Raw genomic sequence first — 27,169 nt, 5'->3', positions numbered from 1 at the left:
TTATTATCACCATCATTATTTTTAGGGAAGAGGATACAAAGGTTTCATCAAATTTGCACAGAAATAGGTAATAACCCCTTTGTCCTAGGTACTTCTTTCTCCTTTGACTTCTACCAGTCCTGGGTATCATCCCCTGCTCATTTGTTTCCACTGCTCAGCTGGCTGCCTCAGCAGACAAACACCACGCAGAAGTGCACCAACGGCGCAGCCATGATCTGGCCTTGGCTGCACCGCCCTCTGCTGGCCGGCTCTTGATTCATCCTCACCAGCTTCCAACTGAACTTTCCAAGCAGCTTTCCAACATCTTTCCAACTCCTTCAAGATCTTGGTCCATTCATTTAATATGATTGTATCAGACTCATCATCCAACATCTATACCCTCAACCTAAGACTAGTGGTTTCCTCGGGAGGCACAGGAAACACCGAAAGGAGAGTAGGGACAGGAGGAGGGAAGGGAAGGCTGCCACCAAAGGGTGTGTTACTGAGCAAGTGACCCGTGGCTGACTGTATTTAGCTGAGTTATCCCACTGCAGGGAAGAGACCTAAGGTTACATACCAACTCCTGCAGTTACTGACTGAGGGCTGCCTAGGGGGCATGAATTCTCCAGGACCTCAGGCCTTGGTTACCAGAGATTCTTTGACAAATGAGATGCAGATGCTGGTGGTTGGAAAGCAGGCGGGCAGGCACTAAATGGTAGCAGGGGTGTGGGCAGGGCCTACCCCTCATTGTGCTGGGCCCTATAGTAATCCCTACCTGATATTCAAGTGAGAAACAGACACGGAAAGGGCAATGACACATGGTATCCTAAGGGGGTGACAGAGATAGCATAAGGGCCAGTGGAGTCCAGACGCCCCTGGGTACAGGGGGAGGAGTCCTCACTAGATGGAGGCTTCCAACATGGCCCCTAGTAATCCCCGCCTCCTGGTGCTCATGCCCCCTTGGGTGCAACTCCCCTTGGCAGTGGGCTGGACTTAGTGATTTGCTTCTGACAAACAGAATATACAGCAACAGTGATGAAATCTCATTTCTGAGATTAGGTTATAAAAGACTATGACCCTTAAGGCCATTATGCTAAGTGAAATAAACCAGGCCCCAAAAGACAAACACTGTATGATTCCACATGTATGAGGTACCTAAATCAGTCAAATTCACAGCGACAGAACATAGAACGGCGGCTCCCAAGGGCTGGGGAAGGGGCAATGGGGACTTACTGTTTAATGGGCACAGAGTTCTGTTTTACAAGATGAGGACTCACAGAAACAGATGGAGGTAATGATCACACAGTAATGTAAATGTGTTTAAGACCACTGAACTGTGCACTTAAAAACGGTTAAGAGAGTAAATTTTATGTTGTGTGTATTCTGCCACACTTCAAGAAAAAACAGAAGAGGAAAAAAAAAAAAGACTGTGACCCCTCCTCCGCCCCCTCTTCTGGAAGCCAACACTCTGATGAAGTCGTGAGCTGCTCCAGAAAGGTCCACGTGGCAAGGAATTGCAGGGACTTCCAGCCGACAGCCAGTGAGGGACCGGGTCCCTCAACCCAGCCCCCTGCCTGAGCACGCCTGGAAGCGAATTCTCTCCAGTCAGGCTGAGAAACTGCAGCCTTGGCTGACATTCTGACTGCAGCCTGTAGGAGACCCTAAGCTAGAGCACCCAGATAAGAAAACCAACGCTCAGAGAGATAAGAAGGATGTGCCCAAGGACGCACAGCTGACAAGCAGCAGAGCCAGGATGAAAGCCCAGGGTTGCCTAACCCTCAGGCTGGTGTTTTCTCCACAGCCAACCTGCCTGGGTAGGTCTGAACAACGTGCGTTTCCACGGGGAACAGGACGTGGATGGGCAGACCCCGCACAAGCAGAGTAGGAGGGCTGAGGCCCGGCACTCCTGAGGTTTCTGGCCACCAGCGTTCACAGCATGAGGCCCCTGACCGGGGCTCCTTGGAACCCCTGCGTGCGGGCTCGGGCAGCCACCACAAACACTGCAGTGCTGGCCCAGAAGCCTGGCCACCTCTGCAGGCCTGGCAGGCAGAGCTTGGCGTGGGGTTCAGGCTTCCGTGATGGTCTGGTCTAGGGGAGCCCGGCCAGCGCAGGACATCTCAAGCTTGTTGTTGTTGCTGTTGCTGTTTTAAACACAATCCTGCCTTCACATTTAGATGAAGCAACCTAGAGCTCCGGGTACGTTATCTTCACACTGACACACCCGGGGCTCCCTTTAGAACGTGATACAGAAGACTCCTGTTACTCCACTCTTCTGGAAAACAGGGCTCCTGCTCCTTGTCCTCCTGGACAGGTGAGGGGTGGGGTGTGGTGGGAAGGGCAGGCTCAGGGGACCCACCAGGGCTTGACTTCTAGCTCCACCCTCAGCTGTGAGCCTTGGACAAGGGTCTCCACACTCTCCAAGCCTCGGTTCCTTACTGAGGGAACCAGGAACAGAATCTCAGATGTTACCAGAAACAACACAACACACCATCCCATCTAGCAAGGTGTGTGGCCAAAAACATGTTAGTTATATCCAGTTATATCATTATGTCTTAAAACTATGATAAGTGGATTTGGGATCCCCTTAAAATCAACCCCTCCTCCCCCCTTCATATCCCCCCACGCTCTTCCTAGGCACGGTCATCTCAGTCTCCAAGTTTCTCTGAGTTCAGTAAGACTGACCTTCTTACCACCACTTTCGTCATGTCGTTGCCTCTAAGGGGATGGCTCCCACGACCTACAGAACTAGTCCCAACTCCGGAGCCCGGGGTTCAACTTTGTCCCACCTACCTCATCACCTCCTGCATTCCAAGAAAAGTACCTCACTTCAGATTCCCTGTCTCCTCAATAAGCCATGCTACTTCTTCATTCAACAAAAAACCTTTTCTGAGCATATACTATGTGCAAAACATTGGACTGTACAATTTGAATGAAACATGACTTCAAGTGGGCCACGTGAGGGTGCAGAGGAGGAGCAGGGCACACATCTGCAGGAGAGCTGGGGGAGGCTTCCTGGAGAGAGTGCCATGTGCAATGGCGGGGTAAAAGATAAGGAGTGCATGCCTGGTGCACTCAGAGGCCAGTCTAGGCATGTGAACCTCTGTTCTCCTGCCCTCTGCTCTGGCCAGTTCTAATCAAGGCCAATGATGACAACGGTGAGAGCCAGAAACATTTACTAAGTGAAAGTGATGGGCCAGGCACTGCACTAAACCTCTGCATTCTTTCACTTAACCCTATGACAGTGTGTAATGCGGGTATAATTATTACCCCCATTTTATGAGTGAAGAAACTAAGGCACAGAGGTGTTACATAACTTGCCGAAGGTCACACACTGCAAAATGGAAAATCTTCACCTTTTTGCTTTGCTCTGGTCTTCCTCTGGTAAAAACATCCCTCTTCCCAGAGGGAACTGTCTTCTCCCACCCCACAAGGCCACTGATCAGTGACTCCAACACAGGGCAGGCCTAATTCAGAGCACAGGGACCTGGCAGAGTTGATTAGAGTCCTCCCCAGAGGACACACAAAGGCACAACTGCAGGGTGCAGCCAACAACCCACTGGGGGGATCACTTCAGCAGAAGGGGAGAGGGAGGGCTACACAGAAAGACAGATGCCTCCAGCACACAGAAAGAACTACAATTCAATTTAAACAAATCCAAGCAATTCAAAATGGGCAAAACACTGAAATACTTCACAAAGGAAGATATGCCAATACAATATGTGCTTGACATTAAGTCATCTGGAAAATGCAAACTAAAACAACAATGAAATTTCTCCTTACTTCTAACAGAAAGGCTTTTAAAAAACCTACAGTACCAAGAACTTTATGGCAAAGACTGAACTTTGTGCAGTCACTATGGAAAACAGTATGGAGAGTCCTCAAAAAACTCAAAATAGACCTACCATATGATCCAGCAATCCCACTCCTGGGCATATATCCAAAGGGAACCTTAATTCAAAAAGACACACGCACCCCAGTGTTCATAGCAGCACTATTTACAATAGCCAAGACATGGAAACAACCTAAATGTCCATCTACAAACAACTGGATAAAGAAGTTGTGGTATATTTATACAACAGAATACTATTCAGCCATAAAAAATAATAAAATAATGTCATTTGCAGCAACATGGATGGACCTGGAAATTGCCCTTCTAAGTGAAGTAAGCCAGAAATATAAAGAAAAATACCATATGATAATCACTCATATGTGGAATCTAAAAAAAAGAAAAAGTCTACTATGAACTCATCTACAAAGCAGAAACAGACTCGCAGACATAGTAAACAATCTTATGGTTACTGGAGAAAGGGGGTGGAAAGGGATAAATTTGGGAGTCTGAGATTTACCAATGTTAGCAACTATACATAAAAACAGATTTTAAAAAAAAGTGTTGTATAGCACAGAGAACTATGTTCAATATTTTATAATAATGTTTAATGAAAAAAATAAAAACAAATGTATGTATGTATGTGCATGATTGTGCTGTACACCAGAAATTGACATATTGCAACTGACTGTACTTCAATTAAAAAAAAAAAGACTGAACTTTAATGTATGGAAATTTAAAAATAATTTAGGAGGCTGATGGACATGAAAAGAATTGACACTTTACCTCTGCAGTCTTCCTTCCAAAAACCCATACACCCAGTCTAATCAAGGGAAAAACAGACAAATCCTGCTCGAGGGACACTACTCAAAACTGTCAAGGTCATCAAGAACAAGAAAAGTCTGAGAAACTATCACTAAAAAACAGTAAGAAAACTGGATTTCCTTAGTTTGTACCTATGTGCTTTTTCTCTCCCAAGATCCCATCCAGGACAGCATGTCACATTTAGCTGTCCTGTCTCCTGGGGCTTCTCGTGGCTGTGTTAGTTTCTCAGGCTTTGTTTTTGATGACCTTGACAGTCTAGAGGAGGATTAGTCAGGAACTGCATGGAACATCCCAGAAGTGGGATCTGTCAGACATTCTTCTCATGATTAGGCTGGGCTTCTGGGTTTTTGGGAGGAAGACAGCAAGGGTGCTTCAGGGGTTACACCATCAGCCTGCCTGATCACTGCTGCCGGTGACCCTGACCGCCTTGCTGAGGAGCTGTCAGGTTCTCCACCGTAAAGTGACTCTTTTCTCCCCTCTGTACATGATACTCTTTAGAAGGAAGTCACTATGCACAGTCCACATTTAAGGAAGAGGAGTTATGTTCCCCCTCCCTGAGGGTGGAATATCTACATAAATTATTTAGAATTTTTTGCCCAGATCTGTCTACTCTCCTCCACTTATTTATTCAATCATACTGACTCATATTTATTTTACACCTTGGGTTATAATCCAATACTACTTTATTCTGCTGCAAAATGTATTTTATTTTCCAGCACTGGCCACTGGGAGCTCTTTCAGTTGGCCCCTGTGTCCCTTTGATGTATACTGAATTTATTTTGAACCGACTTCTTTGTCTTTTCTTCCCAAGCAGACTGGGATCTCCTCGGGAGCAGTGAGGCTCCATGTGTTCCCTAGATCATCCTGCCGGGCACACTGCAGACGTGCAGTAAACATGCGCTGACTAAAGGAAGGAACTGAGGAATGAAGGACATTTTGGTTCCTTGGTGTGGGCTGCCCTGTGCCTGAGCTTCCTAATTTCCTTTGAAAACCATCCTCTCTCACCCTCAGCCTGGTGATGAAGACAACCAGGGGATGAAGACAATCAACAAAGCACCCCCCTCGGCCACAAGATCTGAGGTGGGGACAGGTAAGTAACCTCAATCAGAGCCAAGCAGGCCTGCTCTTGTCCTCCACTGGATTGGATGTTCCAAGAATGTGAGGCTGAATCTGTGGGAGCTGACCTAGACAGGGCAGAGCTGAGAGACAGACTCCTTCCAAGGCCCAAACCATGCTGTCCTTGAATAAGCCCTGCCCACAGCTCTGAGTTACATGACCCCCGCAAAAAAATGCCCTTTTCACTTACTCTGGTTTGGGTTGAGTTTTCTGCTCCTTGTAACTAAAAAGCTGTCCTTACAACTCCAGTACTGCTGGCCTTTATTTTTATGATGGACTGTCAATGGAGGTGAGAGAACTGACCACTGAGCAGCAGGCTGACACGAGACTCCCCAAGGGCATGGATCTCTTTCTCCAGCTTTCAGGGGCTGGGGCTCCAACCAGAAAGAAAAAAAAGGGACAATCCTCTGATTCCTGAGCCCTCACGTTGTTTTGTACACCCACTTACTACCATCACCCCAGACCAAAGAAGGGCACTAAGGAGGTTTAAAGGGCTCACAAACAAGTAAACCCCCAACAACCGTGTCATGAAACAACTGTCCTGCACCATCAGGCCACTGAACTCTTCTAGCCACAAAACACCCACCAACACAGGCTGCCTTGCTGTGACTGGGAACCACCAGTTCCACTGTGGGGAAAAACTGCATCAAGAGGTTAACGAAGGTAAAAGGTATGAACCAAAAATGTCCCATAGTGAGTAGGGGGTCAAGCTGGGACATGAAGTTACAGAACTGGTTTCTTCCACATCAGACCCTGCTCCCTGACCGTCATGGACACTGAGCCTGGACTGGGCACTTCCTCTTGACACCATGCGTAGCCGTAGCACATGCCCACGTCACCAGGTAACGTCTCTATTTCAGCAACATTAGAGTCAAGTTTATGACGAGTTACGCGGCTGCTACGTTACCCAAAAAGGAAACGGGAAGGAATGTGCAATCACTGTCAGAGAAAAGGTGGGAGAGGAAGAGCTCTGTGCCCTGAGCTTTGGTTCTGCTCCACAACAAGAGACTCAGCAAGCCCAGTCCAATCCACGGGACCAGAGCACAACACGTGAGGGAAGAACATTTCACCCACCCCTGGCAAGCAAAAGGTTTAGAGACGAGCTAATCAATCATGTACGATTTCCAAATAATGAGTCCAGAGTTCTGGGGAGTGAGGTCCTGCACCTGAGACCCTCAGCTGGAGAGACTATTTCTTCATTTACATCAGTGCTTAGCTCAGAGAGTCAACTGAGAACAGTGTGATTCAGAAGAAGCAGTGTGCTTCGGATCAGGAGACCTGGAGTTCTAATCCAGTGTTGACCGGAAAAAAACTGAATTTAAATCGAGGCACTTCATCACTCTAAGTCCCAGCTTCCCAAACTGCAAAAGACAAACAAAACCTGCACTTTTTACCTGACTAGGTTGTGAGGATAAAGTAGGACCTAACAGATTTGAAAAAATTAGGTGCACACAGTAAATACTAAATGTTGCTGGGACTCTGATGATAAACATTCTCCAGGGAGGGATGCTGAGTGGTTCCCATGACTACCTGGTGCAAGGCAAGACAGCCTGTCTGCCAGGGCACTGCCCGGCACCAGCGCCCGTGTGTGAGCAGCCTGCGGTATGAACCCAGACCCAGTTGGCCAAGTGTACGGCAACCACAACCCCCAGCTTCTGCAGGACAGTCACGCTTCTACATCTTCTGTTCCTTTCAAAACAGGAATGTATAACTAAACATATTAAGTGTATGACTAAATATTTTGGTGCCTTTGTAAAGATGTCCGCCCATCAGAAGCTGACCACCTTCGCTCGCTCACAGAACCCCCGCCTCAGCCAACCTGCGCCCAGCCCCCAGGGCTCGCTTTGGCCACTCGCTGAGCACCTACCCACTCTGGCTGCTCAGCAGGCTCTCCTGGCTTGTGGTCAGAGGCCACAGGTGGGGGCGAGTAATCCTTGACAGGAGTGGTGAATTCCACGGGTCCCGTTCCGGGCAAGGGGAGTTTCAGCAGTGGGTAGCTAGGATGAACAAAAAGGAGAGAAGAGTTAGGACATGACACCAGGCAGAGTCTGTGCTGAGAAGACAGTGACACAGGAACCACTGCAGTTGCACTAAATTCTCCCTCCTGAAAGGACTGCACAAATGCACAAAACATTAGAGTCATAAGTTCAGCGCTAGGAGGAAACTCAGAAGCCTCTAGATCAGAGTTTTTCAAACTTCTTTTTAGTCACAGGAAGCCCAATTCATAAAGTAGACTGGTTGGATATTTTTAGAGATGTAATAAAGGCAAGATGCTAAAAAAAAAAATAAAACCAAACAGTCCAAAAAATTTCTGGTCAAATTAGACATAAGTAAGACAACAATAAAAAACTTGGGAAACAAAAATCGAGAAGGATCCCGATTCAGACTGCTGAGCAAGTCACTCTAATTTAAAGGGACAGACCATGAAAACTGTGCACAACACACTCAGGGCGAGGTTTACACTAGACCAGGCTGAATACAAGTCCACAGATCGACTACACACAAAGGAAAATGCTTGGCCTTACATCAAGAAGTTGGCAAATGGATGTGCTTTTGTTTCAGGCCTCACTTCTTTGAAAACTTTTTTAAAAATTGAAAATTAACTTTTATGTACTACAATTCACAAATTTTAAGTATATAGTGAGATAAATGTTTACATACGCCTACAACTGTGTAACCACTAACTAGATCAAGCTATAAAACATCTCCAGAACCTCTGAAGGTGGCCTTGTGTCCCCACTCAGTGAAAAGCATCCTCCTCCACAAACCACTATTGGAATTTCTATCATATAAACTAGTTTTGCCTGTTTCTGACAGCATAGAAATGAAACCATCCATTCCACTGTGACTGGCTGCTTTCACTTGAATTATATCTACTAGATTCATCCACATTGGCACACACAGATCATTCTTCTCCACATATATGTACTATTCCACTGAATGAATATATGACAGTGCATTTATCTATTCCAGTGTTGAGGAACATTTGGCTGTTTCCAGTTCAAGCTATTACAATAGAGCTGTTTTAAGAGTGGCCATCATCAAAAATTCTGCAAATAATACATTCTGGAGAGGGTGTGGAGAAAAGCAAACCCTCCTCCACTGTTGGTGGGAATGTAAACTGATGCAGCCATTATGGAAAGCAGTCTGGAGGTTCCTTAAAAAAACTAAAAATAGAGCTATCATATGCTCCAGCAATTCCACTCTTGGGTATTCCAAAAAAGATGAAAACTCTAACTTGGAAAGAGACATGCACCCTGAGGTTCATAGCAGCACTATTTACAACAGTCAAGACATGGAAACAACCCAAGTGCCTATCAACAGATGATTGGTTTAAGATGATGTGGTATATATACACATTATTACTCAGTCATAAAACAGAATGAAATACTGGCATTTGCAGCAACATGTATGCACCTAGAGAATATTATACTAAATGAAATAAGTCAGATAGAGAAAGACAATTATTATGTATCACTTATATGTAGAATCTAAAAAATAATACAAATAAATCTATACACAAAATAGAAACAGACTCACAGATACAGAAAACAAACTTATGTTCACTCACCAAAGGAGAAGGGGGGGTAGATAAATTAGGAGTATGGGATTAAAAGATACAAACTATTACACATAAAATAGGCAACAAGGATTTTCTGTATAGCACAAGGAACTATATTCAGTATCTTATAATAACCTATAAGGGAAAATAATCTGAAAAAAAGTATATATAACTGAGTCGCTTTCTTGTACACTTGAAAGTAACACAATATGACAAATCAACTATATTTCAATTAAAAAAAAAAAGAACAGAACTATTATGGTAATTTTTATATATACACTCATTTTTACATAAGCACTCATTTCTGTTGGGTATATTCCTAGAATGAAACTTCTGGGCTGTGGAGCATACATATGTTTGGCTTTGTAGATAATACCAGTTTTTCAAAGTAGCTGTCTGAATTTGTGTTCACATCAGCGGTGTGATGGGACTTCCAACAGCTCTAAATTTTTGCCACTGCTTGAGCAAGTCAGTCCAATTAATTTTAACCATTTAGAAGAGGAGGTGGTGGTATCTCTCTATAGTTTTAATGTGCAACAAATAATGCTGCAAGTTCTTGCATATGCTTATTGGCCATTTGGCTATATCCTCCTTTGTGAAGCACCTCTTCCATTATTTTTTTTAAATTGAGTCACCTTATACACTCCAGATTGAGTCCAGAGTCCTTTATACAGCTATAAATTTCCCTCTTAGTTCTCCTTTCACTGCATCCCGTAAGTTCTGGTGTACTGTGTTTTTGTTTTCATCATCTCAAGGTATTTTCTAATTTCCCTTCTGACTTCTTCTTTGACCCACTGGTTGTTTTAGGATGTATTGTTTGATTTCCACACATTGGTGAATTTTCCAGTTTTCCTTCTATTACTGATTTTTAGTTTCATCCCACTGTTACTGGCAAAGATACTGTGCATGATTTCAATCGTTTTAAATTTCCTGATGCTTGTCTCTGGCCTAACATGTGGTCTAGCCTGATGAACGTTCCACATTCACTTGAGAGGAATGTGTATTGGGCTAGCTGGTTTACAGTGTTGCTGTAAAGTCCTCCATTTCCTTATCCATCTTGTCAGGCTGCTCTGTCCATTATTCAAAGCGGAGTACTGAGGGCTCCAACTGTTATTCTAGAACTGTGTATTTCTCCTTTCAATTCTGTCAATTTTTGCTTCATATATTTTAGTGATCTGTTGTGAGGTGTTACACGTTTACAGCTGCTACCTCCTCTTGCTGTACTGAAGCATCTATCAATATATAATGTCCTTCTTTGTCTCTAGTAACCTTTTTAATGTTGTCTGATAATACTATAGCCACCTCAGCTATCTTTTGGGTACTATTCAGCATGGAATATCTTTTTCTATCCTTTCACTTTCAACCTCTTTGTGTTCTTATATCTAAAAGTGTAGTGTATAACTAAAAGAGTCTCGTAGAGAGCATGTAGATGGACTGTCTTTTTAAAATCAGATCTGCCAGTCTGTCTTTTAATGGGAGAGTTTAATCCAATTACATTTAATGTGATTACTCACGAAGATTTACTTATGCCATTTAGCCATTTGTTTTCTGTATGTCTTATATGTTTTTTGTTTCTCAGTTCCTCCATTGCTGCCCCTTTTCGGGTGGGAGTTGACTTTTCTGTAGTGTGCTACCCTGATTCCCTTCTTTCCTCTTCTGTACATTTAAAAAGTTATTTTCTTAGTGATTACCTTGGGGATTATATTATTAACAACTTATAACAACCTAGATTGAGTATCGCTGTTATACGGGGGCTCAACAGCAGATTTGAGCAAGCAGAAGAAAGGATTAGCAACCACGAAAAGAAGACGCTGAAATGATGCAGTCTGAAGACCTCAGCTTCAGTAGTACACAAACACTGTCAATACATCTTTGTCTCTCCCTTTTTATAGTTCTTGTCAGATTACACTTTATATTTATTTCCATTAACAAAGATTTTAAATTATTGTTCAACGCATTTGTCTTTTAAATCACAAAAGACAAAGAAATTAGAAACCAAACCAAAAGTACACCAGTAATGATTGTCACCAGCGTTATTTTCTCTTATGGTTTCAAACTGTGCAGCAGGTCCACTGGTAACAAATTCCCTTAGCTTTTGTTTATCTGGAATGTCTTAATTGCTCCTTCATTACTGAAGTAGAGTTTTGTAGAATACAGAACTCTTGGTAGAGTTTTTTCTTTCAGAATTTTAAATATGTGATTCCCACTGCCTTCAGGCCTCCATGGTTTCTGAGGAGAAATCAGTATGTGAAGAGTTGCTTCTCTCTTGCTGCTTCCAAAAACCAAAGGTCAGCTGTTTGGGGGTCGGTGTCAAGGGCTCTCTGGGGACTTAGCAAAGGTTCTCTTGGGGAAGCTGCACACAGTGCATGGGCTGACCCCAGGGCTCTAGATGCAGAGAGGAAGTGTGGGGCCCAGAACTAAGCTGCTGGTGTTTTAGCCACACTACACGATGAAGGCAGGCAGTACATTTTATTTATCTACATCCACTTCCCACACAGTAACTGCTCAAAACATACTTACTAAACTAAAGGTAGTGTATTTCTCATGATTTGAAATATTAAAAATATCTGTGAATTCTAGGAGTCTAAACATTCTAGCAGGAAGAGAAAGAAGGGAAGCACACTCTGGAGCATCCACTTTCCTAGGACCAAGTCTCTTAGGAAAAGTCCACAGGCATTGAAATGCTTAAAATGGCTCACAGTCATTCTCCAAGCTTGCCCTGGAGCCACGCACAACTCCCCTCTTGTGTATGGGGCTCTGCATCTGCTGGAACACGCCTGCCCATTCTCCTCCTAGGTAACTCATTTTCGAGGCCTCAGCTGCAGTATCACTTGCCCAAGAAGTCTTTCTCCTTTCCCCAAAGTCTGGATTTAAGGACCCTCCTATGAGCTGCCAAAGTGCCCCATACCCACCCCAACCATGGTTCTTATCACTGACAGTGGACCTGCCTCTTCCTGTCTCTGTAACAATGATGATGGCTGATGGTTTCGTTCACTGAGTACCTACTATGTGCCAAATGGCTTCCATCTTTTTACTCGTTAAGCCTCACCACACCCAAAAAGGCACACAGATGGCACATCCCCACTAGAAAGCGACAGAATCAGTATGGGAACACAAGCAGTCTGGCTCCTGAGTCCATGCTCTTAACATCACACTATACTACCTTGTATTATGTTTCACTTTCTTTAAAAATTTAAACTACCATAAATTTGTTTTAATATAAGCAAAAGAAAAAGACTCTACAAAAATGCAAAATGCAAGGGAATAATCACTGTCCATGGCTACCAAATTTGAGACCAAAAGGAAAGATTGGAAGAAAAGTGTCAGGCAATTTTAGAAGTAAAAACATTCACTCTTCCAAGGTCAGAAAAAAAGACTCAAGACATTTAAAGAAAGAAGCTGTCTGGATATTTTTACCACCACCCATGTTGCTTCCGCAAACTTGCTTCTAGGACTAGATTATATCTTGCCCGACCCTTATCTTACCGGGGCAAAGGAAATAAACCAGGTCCCTAAAACCTCCCCTGCCTTTCCTGTCTCGGCTCCACCCATCCAGCTGCTCAGGCCAAGCGTTTTGATCTTGACTCCACTTTCTCTCACACTCCACGTTTGTTCCTCAGAAAATTTCGAGGACTCCACCTTCAAAATATATGCAGACTCAGCCATGTCTCACCACCTCCAGGGCTTCCACTTAGACTAAACAACAACCATCAACTCTTACCTGGAGTAATACACTAGCCTAGCTAGACTCCTTATTTCTACTCCTGATGTCACTTCTTTGTTTCCTAACCAGGTGCAGAACTGCAATCCACATCTCCCCCACCTCCCGGCCCACACACCTTTCTGCTGCTGTGCAGGTACAGCCTGCTCAGCACATCCCCAGAGGCTGCTGCTGCCCTACCCATATCCCCCCTGATCTTATTTCTGGGCATGCTGGCTCAACTTCCAACTGCCGGCACTTGCGTCTCTTTGCCTGGTGTTATCCCATTGCTTCTGGAGGCCTCTCTGCCTAAGTGAGACAGGCCACTAGTGCCAGGAACTCATGCTGGCTGGAAGCAGCCTTCAACTAGCAGCTGATGTTTTGGTGTAGATTAGGGGTCAGTAAACCACAGCCCATGTTCTGCTTTTATGTGGCCTGGAGCTAAGAGTGGTTTTTACATTTTTAAAGGGTTATTTAAAAACAAACAAAAAAGAAAGAAAAATATTCAACAGAGACCACAAGTGGCCTTCCTACTGGTCCGTTAGGGAATGAGTTTGCTGACCTAGCAGGCAGTCCAGCTCCCCACACCCAGGTGAGGAACTGTGAGGTGGATGTCCTGCAGTTTCTCAGCGCCCCCAGTGAGATTACTTTCAGTTGCCCAGGGGGGTAACTTGCTGGACGATGCACCTTCCCGTCCATCTCATTTTTCCACCTTCCGACCAGTGTTCATTTCATCTTACACATAAGCTACGCGTATTCAAACCCTTGTCTTAGGAGGAGCCCAAAGTGAAACACATCCCCTGCTCTCCAAATTCCTGCTTATCCTTCAAGCAACCATGCCATTCCACTCCTCCACCTGCAGGCAGCCGAACACCTCTCCTCTGTACTCCTACAGCAGCCTGCAAACACTGCTCTACAGACTTCAGTCCACCTGCTTGATTTATAAGAGACATGTAAGAAGCGGCCATGCCATTCTAATTTCTGTATCCCCAATACCAGCCACGTGGAAGATGTCCAGGAAATGTGGGTTGATTATTTATCTACCAGACGCTCTACCAAGGACTAGCTTCATGGGTGTGCAACCTGTATGGCTGCAAAGGACCAGGCATTCAGAAGGACTCAGTGTGCCTGGGGTTTAACACTCTATAGTAGCTGCATGAAAATTCTTAATAAATGTATCTTTCAACTTGTGTTTTGTAGGTGCGGTCCACCACAAAGGAGCACATGCTGAGGATCTGGAGTGTAGGTTCCCATGTGGTCCCTCCTCCCCGGGACAGGTTCTTGACCACCAGCTCCCCTGCCCACTTGCATCCCAGGATCTGGCCTTCCCCTTCTTGTCCAGGTATCCCCTTTGCTGCCGTCCCCTGCAGGGGCCTGAATGCAAAACAAGGAGGGCGGGGCTCAGATGTGCATGTCCCACTGTGTCCTGGGGCAGGGTGAGGCGTCAGCCAGCCCCCATCCCAGGCTGGCAGCTCAGCAGCACGTGTGGTGGGCATTTTGGCAGAAGCATGCGTTTCACCCACTCCCATCCAAGCATACTTTAGTACCTTTAATGGTACTTTTCTCCTGCTTTTTGAAGAAACAGCCCTGCATTTTCATGCTGCACTGGGTCCCACAAATGATGATCTTGACTCTACATCTCCTCCCATTCTCACTTCCAGTCACCTGTGATAGGGAGCTCAGGAGACACTGAAGACATACAGACAGAGCAACCAGAGAAAGGACACTCTGGGAAGATGCTGCACAGGACACCCCTCTGGAGACATCAGGAGTGTGACATGTTTTCTCTCTTCCCTTCTCAGGGGAGAACAACAGGACTGGGGTAGGGTAGGGAAAGACTAAAAGGGGAAACTGTGGAGATCGCCTAATCTCTATTCTGAATGAAATTTTGGGTGATAAAGGAGTCTTTGATCTCCTATAAGCCTTTCAGAGCTTTTTTGGGGCTTGTTTGTGAGGCTGGGGTAACTTCTGCTTGGGAGAAGGCTCTGGCTTTGCAATGCTGAACAGGACCCAAAAGCAGCTGCTGGAGCCGGTCCTCTGGGCTCCTGAGTCTAGGCGCTGGGGCAGAGGTCAGTGGTACTCTGGGACTTTGTTCTCCTCTATCCAGCTGGACTCTCCAAAGCACAGGTGCAGACAGGGCTTGTTACTCAGCTTTCTTTCTTGTTCACAAAAAGGATATAAGTGTGTCCAGAGAGTGGCCAAATGGGCATAGAAAGAGGGAGCCTGTTCTACATTTCCCTGTGCGCCCACCCCCAAAGGGTCCACAGTGATCATGAGGAAACCTGAGACGTGGGCAGACAAGGGAGAGACATTGAGAAGTGGAGGCCACCACAGCTGAGATGTCCAGCCTCAACTGGAAAGTGCTGCTTTCCTCCAAAGAAAGAGGATGAAGAAAGGGCCAAAGTCTGTCCTCAGATGTCCACGAAGGCTGCAGGGTTATTCTCCTTCAGGAGGTCTAGAATGGCCTCACTGTGATTCCAACTAGCTCTATAATCCACCCTCTATAATCAGGAGCAGCAGGTTATGAAAACACAAGTGACCCAATGACCCTCACATTAACCTCTGACCCGCACACAAGACACTCTTCTTCACCCCACAGCGCACCCACCACTTCCCAGGGCAGGTCCCCAGCAACAGCACCCTCTGCCTTGCTGGGCTGCTGCTGGGTCACACCTTGGGTTCTGCTGGCTTAATCTCTAGGAAATGTAAACAGATACCTCTTGCCACAGTGCCTACTTGCTAGAAGTTTCGTCAGCTTTTCCCAGAGGAAAGAGCATTCACAGCTCCCAGGGTGATCCACTGGTGATGAACAGGGTCCACAGCTTACAAGGCTGCTGGATCCAAACAGGAGCAAAAGTAGCAGTCCTTTGGGTTCAAGCTGAACAAGTCTCTCATTCCAGGAACAATAAAGGAAAGCAATTAAATAGAATCTGAGTCTCTAATAAAACTACCAAAAGCTGTCCATTCATCACACTCTTTTCTGCAGGCAACCTGAAGTTCTGGCAAAAAAAAGAGCTACTCTGGATAGAAAAGCTTTCCGGGGAGAAGAGGATAGTGAGGCTTGGGCCCTGGGTCCACGATCTCTAGCCTCCCGGCCTGAAAGGCCCAGAATCTGTAGATTCTCTGATACAACCTTTATCATCTTTGGAGGCTAAGAGACTTCATTTAGCCTCAGAAATTTTTTCCTAAGCCAATCAGATTTTAAGGGAAAAAAAGTTCTCAGTTTATTTATAATCACATAACAAAGATGCTGGTTTGGGAAAACAAGTACACAGCACTAAGAATGTGATGGTACAGCTGGTACAGGGCAACTGTAAAGACAAGAGGAAACCACAGTGCCCTCAGAGGGTGGGGCTGAAGGAGGCAGCAGGTTCAGAGGGGCGAGCCAGGGAATCAGCCTCCCGGTCCTCCTGCTGGGGGAGTGCTCAGCTGAATGACCAGAAGCGCAAACAGGAAAGGAGGCGAGGAAGATGCCACCTATTCTTCCAGGAATCCTCGACCCAGGGGTTCTCCCAGGAAGCCTCCCTGGCATTGTCTCCTTTTGCACCAAGGCTGTGTCACCTCTGCTATGCATGATACCTGATGAGGGAGGGGCTATGTTCTGCGTCGCTTTGGCTGGCACACTTCTTGGCATGTATTACGGACATTTTTATTGGGATGGCTATAAAACCCAACTGTATGTTCTCTCCTCTACTTCTATTACACAGGGCCACTGCTTCAAAAGCCTCTCTGTTCTCTGTCTACGCAGATACAGCTGAGCCCTGCTCCTGGCCCAAGGCAGCTGAGACTCTTATTTCTCAGGCTTCTTGCTCAAGGAGCAGACTCCTTGCAATAAAAGGTATCAGCAGCAGACAATGCTCTTCATAAAGTTCATGTCACCATGGTGAAGCGGAAAAAGTACAGATTCTGATCTGCCAACACAGACCTGCCAGTTGCAGCACGTACCACTTACTACCCTCCAAGCTAGTTTCATCATCAGAAAGAACTAGGGAATAACAACCACCTCCAAGGATGTTAGGCAACCAAATGAAATACCCCGTGCGGAAGCACTTGAGGACCGAAAGAGCCAGTGGCCAGTGAAGGTTAGTCTTCCTTTCCCTTCTTCTATCAGGCCAATCCTACCAGAGCCTCACAGACCCCTTTCTCAGGACTGATGTTCAGCCAAGACACCTGTGGGACATAAGACAGGCATCTGCCCAGCTTGGCTGCATCTGGGCTGTACTGGTTATTAAATACTGTTATTACCACATCTGCCTCCCCCACAACCTCCATCCCATTCTGACTCACCCTCAGTTGAGGAGTCCGCCATACTTGAGACCTTAGACATCTCAAAGTCTTCATATCAGAGGCCTCCACAACATAAACCCAAGGACAATTTGTTTTGAAACACTTGTGTGATATCAAATTATTCAAAGATAAAGCCCAACTGCATGCAAGCAGCTGCTAAACATACCCTACATTCCTTGTCCAGGAAGCTGGCTGGTCCCAGCTGGCAACACCCAATCCTTGGAAGGTGCACAGTAAAGAGGAGACACCCCTCTCCTTTCCTATAGCTATACCTGTCTTTGTGGAACGGGAATCACAACTACCTCTTCAACTGAAACTGCCCATACAGAATACGAGTTTAATTCAATATATTCATCCATTAGGTACTTACTTACCAACCTCCCATATGCAAAGGTACACAAAGAGAGGCTGTAAGGAATTGAGAATTTATGAAGGGGGCGCTGGAACCCATCCGCCTCAACAGAAGGCAGTACGAGCAACAATAACCATGACTGTCACCACAAACTGCTGCTCCTGCTCCAGAAACTAGAATAAAAGAGGAAACACTTTTAGCTGAGATGTGGCAGAACTTTAGAGGAATTTTCAAGACAGACCCACAGCTTAGTGGTTCCCAGGCCTGGGAACTTGGGCCCAGCCAGACCTGATGAATGGGGAACTCTAGAGCAGGGCCCAGCAACCTTGCTTAATATGCCCTCCAGATGATTCTCATGCTAGCTCAGGCCTAGAAAAGCATGACTTGAGAAAAAAATTTTTTATGGTTTAGATTTTTTGCGGGGGGAGGTAATTAGGTTTCTTTCTTTATTTTTAATGGGGGGGGGGGGTACTGGGGATTGAACCCAGGAACTTGAGCATGCTAAGCAGGCATTCTACCACTGAGCTATACCCAGTCCCCCGCCAGAAAAGTATGATTTTTTAAAGAGAGAGATGGATCCATTAAGAGGGAAAAAACCAAGCAAATCCAAGAACTGGGTTCTCAGAGCACTCCTAATCCATCAGTTACAGGATGCAGCCACAAGTATCTTAGCTTGCACAACATGAATTAACAAAGTTTAAACATCAGCACAAATACACAGAGCCAGAGAGAGGAGAGTCAGGAGGAAAAGAGTGCCACAGGTATACGCACTAGAATCCCTAGACCTGGATTTGAACCCAGTTTTCCTAATTAGCTGTGTACACTAGGCAAGCGTCTCATCCTCCATTTCCCTTTGCTTAAATGGAAATATAACTAGACCGCTTCCCAAGGTTTTTGAGGACTGATGAGACATTTAATTGTATACCTGAAGCACCAACACAGCACCCAGCAGGAAATTCTCAATGAATGATCCTCATCTTTCCCAGTCCTAATCAGGGAAGAACTTGGGATCATTAACAACTGAACAGCGAGTTCAGTCCTGAACCATCCTTCCTCCAGCACAGCACTAAAAACATCTACAAATGCTAGATGTACAGTGAATTTGGAAACCAGAATTCTTTCCAAAGAAGGATAATGAGGCGGGCTCTTTTCATGACTGTCAGTGTTTTAGAGCCAAGAGGACCACCAGGTATCATCTTACATCAAGCCTCGGCTTTTACAATGTCCTCATTAGCCACAGTCTCCAGGGTTCAACAAGGCCCTGTAGAATGACAGTATGACAGATGTGGACAAAGGGCAGCTACAGCTCTCACAACAGTCCCTGGTGAGCACAGCAGGCCCCAAGAATCAACCAGAGGTCATAAGGAGGCTCCACGCTAACACAAGAAAATGACTAGACAGTAGAAAACCAAGTCTCTGGGGTCAGCATGCAAGATGGTATCCAAGGATACCATCCAAGGATACCATCTTGGCCTTTCAACACTTGAAGCTTCTGTTCTTAACCAGGTACCAAAGGAAGCTGCCACTGTTGAGAAGGAAAATTAAAAGATCATGCCTTTCAATTATCTTGCAGTTTCTCAGAAGCATCCAAACATTATTTTAAGAGAGATTATCAGTGATGTGAACCAATCTGGTGACTCGCCAAGTCAGGGCCAGCCTGGACTATTTTAGTTTAGTGGCTAAACACCCCAGAACTAGAGCTCTCCACTTGGCAGCTCTAATGAGCCTCAGGTTCCACTGTGAAAAAAGCATATACAGTCCAAGGGCTACAGAACAGTCAGGGTTAGGAAATCTACGGTCCCAAGACACTGGCCCACCATATCCAGGGCAAGTCTGAAACATACCAGCAGGCTAAGATGCAGAGCCCCGTGAAGAGAATGATGGGGATGGGGTAGGATGCACAGAGCAGCCCATGGTGGTAGAAGGCCTGAGATATCTTCTCACGCAGCCTTTCAGTCAGGGTCATCCTCAGCTGAAGTCACCTTGCTGCCATCCCGGAAAGTGACCATGGATCAGCCGGGCACACGCTGGACAGCACTGACAATGGACACCATCTGCAGGCACCTGGCACGAAGGGAGAAAAGCCAATTAACAAAGAGTACTTGGCTCTGCACAACAGGGCTGCTGGGGGAGGTGGCAGGGGCGAGGATGGGGAAGGGTATCAGGATGCCCACATGCAGGATCTGGAATCAGTAATCCCAACACTCCCACCTGCACCCAATCTTGGTCGGCTTCTAGTGACTGTGGGCAGTGTCTAAGTCGGCCTAACTGAAGAAACCAAAAAACTGCCTCTCTATCTCTGGCAATAAACTCTCAGTCCTCTTCTGTATTAGGCGGTTCTAAAAGGCCATTCCCTAGAGAGAGCATTTTTCTCACAAGTGGCACAGGAAAGGACGCCTGTGTAACACACAGCACCTTCAGCTGCTCTTGGCCAAACGGGCGTTCTGGACACACCCCACACCATTCTCTGTGTGCAGGCCAGATTGAGAGAAATCCTTGGGAAAAATCTTTACATAGGGCTGATCCCTCAAAAAACACATTCTTGCACAAACAGTAACTCACTGAAAAAGTCCACTGGAGGTCAGCCCTCCACATAAAAACACCAAAAAGCCTAGGCCCCTGACATAAAACAAGTTTCACTGTGGAAGCAGTATTAGGTGGAAGTCTCTGCTCCTGGCCCCACAGCTGTTCCCAGAAGCATGTGAACAGAGGGCCCCTCCTCTTCCTGCCTGTCCAGCAGCTGTCTCCTCCTCTGAGTAACCAGGGAATCACCTTTCTCCACAGGATTTGGCCCAGACAGACCGTCAGCTAAGGTGCCCCTCCCGACCCCCACCAGGCTGGCTGAACCTCTCTCCCTGGACTCTGATTTCTGAGCAGAAAGAAGCAGGAACTGGATATGGTAGTGCTTATTCATCCCCAAGAGGTTCCTGCGCCCAAGTTCACGGCTGCTCGGGCTCCAGTCCTTTCTGAAGTCGAGCCTGTGACCCATCCCCATAGCCTTCCAATAAATTCTCTTTTCGCTTGTGTAAGACAAAGTTCATTTCTTTTGCTTCCAAGCAAGAACCTCAAACCAATAAAATCAGAAGAGAAGACTCTAGCAGAAGGCCCAGGGATCTAGAATTCCCTTCCTTACTAAGCCCTCCGATGAAATTCCAGTTTAAATCCACTTATCCTGTTCTATCTTGCTGTTTCCTTTGGGCTGTGCTACAGGGAACCTGCCCAGACACGTGTCTTGGCTTGATTAGGCTCAATGATGAAAACCCAGGCCAAAGAGATGACTCTTCAGAAGTGTGAGACCAGAAATGAAAAGCAATAGGCGTCACACTACAGCCAATTCACAAGGAGGATTGACCAACACTCCTTCCACCTTCCTAGGAGCACAAGCCTTAAGCACATATGCAATTTCTCAGTCCAAGAAACTTCTAAGGAAATACTACAAAGGACCCTCTGTGGGTCAATTCAAAAGGCAACAGACAAAGGAATCAGCAGGTGACAGCTGCTGTCCAGAGCAGAGGTGTTGACAACAGCTCAACCATTCACAAGGCTCACCTGGTCAGGACAGGTCAAAAAGATGTCAAGTAGTGGACCTGCAGCAGGGGACCAGCAACCGTGCTCACCACCCAGAAGAAACAAGGACTCTGGGGAAGCAACCTGTGCCCCCAACCCTCCATCCTGCCCCCAGTGAGAAAACAAACACTAATGAGATACATGCCCGTGGAGAGACACTACCAAGAGGATCCCTTAAGACTGATGGCCATAAACGACTTGTAGCTTTTCCAACCTCAGTCCTCTGCCAAGCTCCACATTTCTTCCCTTTAGCATCCCCCAAACCAAGCCTTCCAGGAAATTCTGATCCTACTGATCCCAATCTCATTCTTAGGCTTCTTCCGAACACAAATCAGCAACACAGGAAGCGGTGTGTGTGCTGGGGGGTGGCGGGGGTGGGACAGGTTCCCATATCTGCAGTCCAGCTTTTTTTTAACTTTTTTTTATTGAGTTATAGTCATTTTACAATGTTGTGTCAAATTCCAGTGTAGAGCACAATTTTTCAGTTATACATGAACATATATACATTCATTGTCACATTCTCTTTCACTGTGAGCCACCACAAGATCCTGTATATATTTCCCTGTGCTACATAGTACAATCTTTGCAGTCTAGCTTTTATACATGAAACTACTAACATGAGAAAAAAAAAAAAAACTAGCTCACTTCCATTTTGCAGCAAATACAAATCCTTCTGACATGACCTTAGCCAATTTCAGTTTCCACTGATCTTTATTAGTTATACTAATTGTTAATTTTCACTGCACCTGGAAAATAAAGTTAAAAAAAAATCCAAATTCCAGTTCATTACAGAGCTCACCTACCTGAACTCAGCAAGAGAATTATTCATCCTTATGCTGCTGTACACATTTTAATGCAAAGCTGTTCCAAAGCAAAATTTACCCAACTTGAACTGAAAACCTGTTTTTCTTACATTTCCCCACACTTATAAGTTTATTCAGATCAAAGTCTACAACTCTGAATTCAGCTTCCTGAATTTAAAGAAACACAACACACGGAAAGGATGGAGGCCCTGAGGGCCTGAGTGGACCACTTTACATAAAAGTGTAAACAGTCCTATCAAATGCCTTTGCAGGAATCCCTACCACAAGCAAAAACAAAGGAGTTTGTTATTGGACACCCAAATTACAGAGCTCTACAGAAAAAACTATTAGAACAAGGACGGAAGAACAGTTCTGAGGACATCTACAGAGAGGACAAGCCCAGTTCAAGTCAGACCCACTGGCTCAGAAGATAAGGGGCACTAAGGGACAGAATGAGACCATGAGGGCAGACTGGGGAGGCAGGTTCATTCCACTGTCACGAGCTTGCCTGAGGTGCCCAGAATCCTCAACCTGCCCCAAATGAGATAATAAATGTGGAAATTTTAGAAAAATCCATACACAATACATATATAAACATACATGATTTTTTTAAAATGATGGTCTATTTATTTTGCACCTGTACTCACCAAACTCTCAGCATTTAAAATTCCCTTCAACCGACTCACACAAATTAAGAATCAACCAAGAAAAATAAATGTACCAAAGTCCCAAGGGAGATGGAGACAGTAGGAAAAGAGATGTGAACACTATATAGACAGCAAGCAGGCTCTGTGCCAAAGCTTTCCAGGATTATTTGTTGATAATCATTACCATCTCCCTCAAGCTTTAGCCACATTGGACCTACCATTCTTGTTTCTATCACAAATGTTTACTGACTATCCCATTTCTCTGAAATAAATGCCTAGAAGTACAACTGTTGGGTAGCATAGTATGTTTAAGTTTCCTAAGAAACTGCCAAAACATTTTCCAGAGTGCCCTTACTATTTTACATCCCACTAGCAGCATCAGAGATTTCGTTTCTTTGCATCCTCACCAGCTTTTGGTATTGTCACTATTTTTTACTTTAGCCGTACTAGTAAGTGTGTAGCTATCTAACTGGATCTTAATTTGCACTTCCCTAATGGCTAGTGACACTGAACGTGAGCACGTGTTCATGTGTCTGTGTGCGTATTCCTTAAGATGTTATATACATGAGGTCATGTCATTTGCGAGTAGAGATAGTTTAACTTTTTTTCCAATCTGGATGCCTTTTATTTGTGTTTCTTATAAACTGTTCTGGCTAGAACTTCTAGTACAATGTTGAACTGCAGTGGCGAGAATGGACTCCTCATCCTATTCCTGATCTTTGGAAGAGGGCGTTCAGTCTTTCACCTGAAGTATGATATTACATGGGAATTTTTCATAGAAGCTCTTTATCAAGTTGAGGAAGTCCCCTTCTATTCCTAATTTGTTTAATGTTCTTTTTTTCTTAATCATCAAAGGGTATTGTGCTTTGTGCCTTTTGAACTTATCCTACTAGTAAGGATATTACACAATTTATTTTTCCTGTGTTGAATCAATTTTGCATTCCTGGGTATAATCCCTTTGAATGTTGCTAGATTTGGTTTGCTAATGTTGAGAACTTCTGTCTATATTCATAAGGGATACTGGTCTGTAGCTTTCTTTTTTTTTTACAACGTCTTTGTCTGGCTTTGGTATTAGGGTAATGCTGACCTCAAAGAATAACTTGAAAAGTGCTCCTTCTTACTTTTTTGGAATAGTTCATGATAAATATTCTTTAAACATTTGGTAGAATTTCCTAGTGAAACCATCTGATCTGGGGCTTTTTTAGCGTGTGGGAAGTTTTTAAACTGAACTCAATCTCTTTACTTGTTACGTCTATCAAATTTTATATTTCTTCTTAAGTTTTGTTAGTTTGTGTTTCTAGGAGTTTGTCCATTTCACCTACGCTACCTACTTTATTGGCATGATATTTACTGCTCATGGTATTATAATCACTTTTACTTCTAAAAGGCTGGTGGGAATGTCTCCACTTTCATTAATGAGTCTAGTTATTTCAGTCTCCTTTTTTTCTTGGTCATTTCTAGCTAAAGGTTTGCAAATTTTGTTGATCTTTTAAAAGAAGAAACTCGAACTTTTATTTACTCTATTATTTTCCTAGTCTCTATTCATTTATTTTCTTCCTTCTGTTCGCCTGAAGTTTATTTTACTCTTCTTTTTCTAGCTTCTTAAAGTAGTTAATGTTATTGATTTGAGAGCTTTCTTCTTTGTGAATATAGGCATGTACAGGTATAAGTTTCCCTCTAAACACTACTTTAGCTGCATCCCATTGTTTCTGTATATTATGATTTTTGTCTTCACTCATCTCGAAGTATTTTCTAACTTCTCCTGTGCTTCCTTCTTTGATCCACTGGGTACCTTATATATTCTAGGTATGAGTCTCTGCCAGATACGTTGTTTATGAATATTTTCTTCCAGTCTGTAACTTGTCTCTTTTTTTATTCTTTTCACAGACTCTTTGACAGAGCCAGTTTCTAATCTTGATGAAATCTAATTCACCCCTTTTTCCCTTTATGGATCACGCTTTAGGAGTCATGTATAAGATTTCTTCACTAAGCCCAATTTCTGAAATTTTTCTCTGATGTTTTCTTCTAAAGTTTCTTTATAGTTTTACATTTAAACCTGTGATACATTTGAGTAACTTTTCGTATAAGACATGAGGCTAGATCTAGGTATTTTGTGTTTTGTTTCTCCCTATAGATATCCAACTGTTCCAGCACCAACTGCTGAAAAGATTACCTTTCCTTCACTGAATTGCTTTGACACCTGCCTTAGTCCTTTGGGCTGCTATAACAAAAAAAGCATACACTGAGTGCCTTAAACAACACACATTTATTTCTCACAGTTCTAGATGCTGGGAGGTCCAAGATCAAGGCACTGGTAGACTGATCCGGTTTCTGGTGAGGGCCCACTTCCAGATTTATAGATGGCCACCTCACTGTGTCCTCACATGGCAGAAAAGACAGTGAGAGTTCTCTGGGGTTTCTTTTATAAGGGCAGTAATCTCACTCATGAGGACTCCATCCTTACAACTTAATTACCTCCCAAAGGCCCCAGCTTCCTAATATCATAACACTGGGGGGTGGAGGGGTTGGTATTTTAACACATGAATCTAGAGTCAGGGACACAAACATTCAGTCAAAAAGCAGTTGGCTGTACTTGTGTGAGTCTTCTATTCCAGAATACTTCTATTCTGTTCCAGTGATAGATGTGTCTATCCCTCCACCAATACCACACAGTCTTGATTACTGTAGCTACAAACTAAATCTTGAAATGGGTAATGTGATTCCTTCCATTTTATTCTTCTTCAAAACTATTTTACCTATTTCTAGTTTCTTTGCCTTTCCATATATAAATCAGAGTAATCTTGTCCATATGTATAAAAATCCTGCTAAAATTTTCACAGGAATGCATTATATTCGTATGTCAATTTAAGAATTGACATCTTTACTATGTTTCATCTTCCAATCTGTGAACATGATTTATCTCTCCACTTAGATCTTTGATTTCTTTAATCAACACTGTATAGTTTCCAGCATACAAGTCCTGAACATATTTTGTTAGATTTACATCAAATGTTTTTTTTTTGAGCCACATGTTTTCAGTTTCCCTGTGTTAACTGCTAGTAGAAAGAAATATAACTGATTTTTATATGCTGACTTTGTATCCTGCAACGGTGCTGAACTCACTAATTAGTTTTGCAGTCTTTCTTGTAAATTCCTCGTGATTTTCTAAGTAGAGTGTCATGTCCATCTGCAAATAGGAACAGCATTTATTTCTTCCTTTTTATAATTTCTTCAAACATTTTTTCTGTACCACTCCATCTCCTCTCCATTTAGGACTTTGATAACATGAAAGATAAGCCTTTTGTTATTGTCCCATTAGTCTCTGAAGTTCTCTTCATTTTTCTTCAGTTTATTTTAAATCCCTGTTGGTCAGGCCAGATAATTTTTATTCTTCCACCTTCAAGTTAACTGACTTCTGTTATCTCCATTTTGTCACTGAGTCTATTCCATGAATTTTAAATTTAGATTCAGTTATAAAATTTCCAATGTTAAATTTAAATGCCTAGTTTTCCATTTGTTTCAAGAATGTTCACCTTCACTTCTTAGAGCAAGGTTTTAATTAATATTTTAACTATATTTTTCCTTTAAATTCTTTGATAATTCCAACATCAATGTCACGTTATGGTTGCCATCTGTTAACTGTCTTTTCCTCTGATAATGGTGAGATTTTCCTGATTCTTTATATAGGGAGTCATTCTGAATGTTTGGATACCATGCTATGTTATTCTGGATCTCGCGTAACTTCAATGGAAAATGTTGGGTTTTTTTTTAACAGCAATCAACCTGATTAGGTCCAATCCACAAGCTCCAATCCACTTTCTATGGGCTGTGGTTCCAATATCAGTTCAATTTTCAAAGCCCTTGCAGCACCATTTTGATCTGTTTCATGTATACCATGCAGTGGCCAGCATAGGACTTGGGCAGTAGTCTAGCCTATGGGATGCTGTTCAGGGTCACCGCAATCTTCCTGATATGTTCCAGCTCCCAGGGAACCTGTTCCCAGTCTTTTAGCTAGGAAGCAAGGGCTTTCCTTTCCCTGCTCTGCTGAGCACCTACCACAACTGTGATTGACTCCCGGGTAAAGTGATAAGGATTAAGAACAAAATCAGCAAATCTCTCCATGCTATTGGGACCATAATCCCTATAAACAAAAGGATTCCTGTCCCACCTGGCTGCTTTCACCACTATAGAATTTCATGGGGCAAGAGAAGGAGAAAAGGGGGGGCGGGGGAGCAAACAAAACAGAAGAGAGTCTCTTCCTCCAACCCTACCCTCTACTCCCTTAAGAATCCTCCAAATAAAATCAGAAATGAAAGAGGAGACAATATCATAGAAATACAAAGGATCATAAGAGACTACTATTAAAAACTAGACACCAACAAATTTGACAACTTAGAAGAAATGAACAGATTCCTAGAAACATATGACCAACTGAGACTAAATCATGAAGAAAAAACTGAACAGACCGATTACTAGTAAAGAGATTGAATCAGTAATCAAAAATT

The 27,169-nt window shown here is 44.0% G+C and overlaps 1 protein-coding gene across 3 annotated transcripts in view; it reads right to left on the bottom strand.

The window, feature by feature from the left end:
- Positions 1-27,169, bottom strand: part of SCAP (SREBF chaperone) — a 61,264-nt gene that overhangs the window by 15,319 nt on the left and 18,776 nt on the right. For all 3 annotated transcript variants that reach the window (XM_032458629.1, XM_032458627.1, XM_032458628.1), the window contains exons 2-3: positions 19,492-19,711; positions 7,614-7,743 (exon numbers count right to left, since the gene is read on the bottom strand). In XM_032458629.1, coding sequence (XP_032314520.1) covers positions 7,614-7,743; positions 19,492-19,613 — 252 coding nt within the window. In that variant the 5' untranslated portion in view covers positions 19,614-19,711. The remainder of the gene's footprint in view (positions 1-7,613; positions 7,744-19,491; positions 19,712-27,169) is intronic.

This window comes from Camelus ferus, chromosome 17 (assembly GCF_009834535.1).
Source record: "Camelus ferus isolate YT-003-E chromosome 17, BCGSAC_Cfer_1.0, whole genome shotgun sequence".
Lineage (NCBI taxonomy): Eukaryota > Metazoa > Chordata > Mammalia > Artiodactyla > Camelidae > Camelus > Camelus ferus.
Note: the sequence above shows the minus strand (reverse complement) of the source record. Positions and strands in the feature narration are given on the sequence as shown.